The sequence below is a fragment of the Octopus bimaculoides genome, chromosome 22 (assembly GCF_001194135.2).
Source record: "Octopus bimaculoides isolate UCB-OBI-ISO-001 chromosome 22, ASM119413v2, whole genome shotgun sequence".
Taxonomy (NCBI): Eukaryota; Metazoa; Mollusca; class Cephalopoda; order Octopoda; family Octopodidae; genus Octopus; species Octopus bimaculoides.
This window is the reverse complement of record NC_069002.1, coordinates 3,228,593-3,231,688: the sequence shown is the minus strand read 5'-3', so window position 1 is coordinate 3,231,688 and position 3,096 is coordinate 3,228,593. Positions and strand designations below refer to the sequence as shown.

General features: G+C 39.9%; 2 protein-coding genes across 3 annotated transcripts in view; one reads left to right on the top strand and one right to left on the bottom strand.

The window, feature by feature from the left end:
* The window catches only part of LOC106870322 (ZZ-type zinc finger-containing protein 3), a 40,863-nt gene that overhangs the window by 15,218 nt on the left and 22,549 nt on the right, over window positions 1-3,096 (top strand). The window lies entirely within an intron of this gene.
* LOC106870317 (tetraspanin-33) overlaps window positions 1-3,096 on the bottom strand; it is a 22,008-nt gene that overhangs the window by 11,576 nt on the left and 7,336 nt on the right. The window contains exon 3 of the mRNA XM_052975636.1: window positions 720-893. Within this exon, the coding sequence (XP_052831596.1) occupies window positions 720-893 (174 nt within the window). The remainder of the gene's footprint in view (window positions 1-719; window positions 894-3,096) is intronic.

The window sequence follows — 3,096 nt, the reverse complement described above, 5'->3', positions numbered from 1 at the left end:
GCGGGTGACACATAAAAGCACCCACTACACTCTCTGAGTGGTTGGCGTTAGGAAGGGCATCCAGCTGTAGAAACTCTGCCAAATTAGATTGGAGCCTGGTGTTGCCATCCGGTTTCACCAGTCCTCAGTCAAATCGTCCAACCCATGCTAGCATGGAAAGCGGACGTTAAACGATGATGATGATGATGATGATGATACACATACACATACACACACACCCACAAGCTTCTTTCAATTTCCAGATTCCAGATCCGCTCACAATACTTTGGTGAGCCTGGAGCTATAGTAGAAGACTTTTGCTCATGCTATCGTACGCCGGGATTGAACCCGGGACTATGTGACTGTGTGTGCATCTAGAAGATGTATCATAAAAACCAGACAGCCATTAAGACCAGCTCCTCTTGAGAAGGGGAGATAATCCCAAGAGGTAAGAGTTTAATTTGATAAGAGACATACATGAAAATCTTGGCCCTTGAGGCAATTTCTAACTTCTACTGATTAGAAATAACAGAAAAAAATGTATTCACATGTATTGAGTTCTTTTTATTCTGTTTGTTCCACCAAACCTATCTATATACATATATATATATATATACACACACACACATGCTGGTAACGGTCACCCTCGAATGCTGTTTTTTATGTGCCACTGGCACAGTACGTATATCTGTATATTTTATGTATGTGTGTGTGTGTGTGTACATATATAAATAACTTACCTGTTCTTGAATCCAGTTAACTAAATTTTTCGTGTCATCATCTTCAGTGTATCTCGGTATAAGATTCTCTTGGAAGATGCTTGTGAGTTCGTCTGTGAATTTGTCTTTCAGGAGAAAAGCTGCCACAGCACCACCTAACAAGATCAGAAAGATTCCACCTAGGAGAATATTGAACTGAGAGTGAAGGTGTTTGTGGTGGTCGTGGTAGTGATGGGGGTGGGTGGGAACGAGTGTGTGTGTGTGTGTGTGTGTATGTAGTAATGATTGTATGGAAATGTGTGTGGTGAGAGTAATGTGAATGAGGCAGATGGTGGTGATGGTGGCAGTGGTGTTTGTTGATGAGAATGTGTGTGTGTGTGTGTGGTGTTGGAGGTGGCAACAGGTAAGAAAGAAGAAAAAAAAAAGAATATACACATATAATTAAAAACAAAAAAAATAATGTAAATTTTTGAAAAAACACTTTAACAAAATATATTTTCAATATTGGTGCCACATAAAAAGCACTGATGATGGTGCCATGTAAAAAGCACCCAGTGCACTCTGAATAATGGTTGGCATTAGGAAGGGCATTTAGCCATACAATCCAAGCCAAAACAGACTATGAAGCCTAGTGCTGCTCCTGGCCTTTCCAGTTCCTGTCAAGCTGTCCAAGCCATGGCAGCATGGAAAATGGTGGTTAAGTGTTGATGATGATGGAGAAGCAGACTGAAAAATCAACTTTCAAACTTTATGGGGTTCTCATCAGAGGCATCTACACCATTCTGACAGTCTCCAGAGAAACAAGCAGCCAAAATTTTTATATACCCAACAAATACAGCAGATATTCTATGAAGGAGTCCCTAATTTGCATACCAAAAGTGTTTAATACTCTATAAATACCAGGGGCCTGTCAACGGGGATCTTAGTCCACACAGTCACAAAAGCAAGCAAACTATTTCACATCTACCAATTGATGTTATAAATATAGTTAGCAATGTTGCTAATACAATTAGCAAAGTCAAACATACCAGTTGTCAGTGTTGCAACTATCAACAATGTCACACACACACACACACACATATATATGCACGTACATGTGCATGCAGCTATGTGCATATGTGTGCATGGGTGCAGCTATTATAAGGGAGATAATCATTTTCCGCAAAGTATTTGGCAGGATTTGAAGCTTTTAATTGTAAATATGTTTCCATGGTCCATGTTTGGAATGACCAAACATATGGTAGTCAGCACTTTTTCTAACAACCCAGTCAGAATAGATGGTGAGCCCATAGAGAAGTTTGATTCCTCTACTTATTTTGGTAGCATAACTGATAAACAGGGTGACATAGGGAGAAATGTCATAGCCAGAGTGGGAAAAGTCAGAGGTCTTCACCATTCTCAAAAACATATAGGCTTCCAGAGAAATTACCATAACAACTAAATTGTATATCTTGAATTCTAATATGAAGTCCACTCTTCTCTATGGGACAGGAACAGGGAGAAAGAATAAAAAACACTGCAGAAGCTATGAGACCTTCAAAAGAAAACATGTCTGGTCTGAAGTGTATTCTTCAAATCAGATGGTTGGATAAGTTAAGAATTGAAGAACTGTGGCAGAAGGGGATCAGGTGCCAGTGGAAGTATAGATCCTGTTGTGCATGTAAGGTGGAGAGGCCACATCTTAAGGAAACCAACATCTTGCATTGGGTGTCAGAATGGTTAATATATCCCCATGGCAGGATGCATTTTTCACAGAAGGTCCTAAATGAAGGACACCACTGTATGACTAACATTTTTTCACACCAGGGGCTCTCAACCAGGGCCCACATGAGCTTTGGTGGTGCATGTAAGAACCACAGGCATCATAACAATATGTTCCTATAATCTACGTCTAGAATGAACAGATTAACAGGTGCTTTTTAAATCCCCATAGCTGATTCACTAATATTACATGTTTCATTGAATGAACATTAAAAGCAGCCAACAGAGAACTGTGCATATCACCTGCGGCGCATATGTGACCTGTTTAAATTCACGACTCCAATCACAGGTGCATGTGGTTGGTCACATACTCCTATTCTGCTCAAGTGACTCTATTCGCTTCAGTGCATTGCTCTATAGAAATATGTTTTTCACAATAGCCCTGTTCATGTAAACATACAGGTTGGTCATGACAATATGACTCACCCATCCCACACACCCACTTATTTAATTCTGTGTGTGTGTACATGTGTGCATGTGTGTGTGTGTGTGTGTGTGTGTGTGTGTGTGTGTGAATACTGTGAATTTCAAACCCAGGTCACAGCTCACAAAATATATTGCATGTGATTTTTTTTCTTAATAAAACTCATGATTGTCTATGTGTATACATGGCATGGCAGTGTGGTAAGAAGTTTGT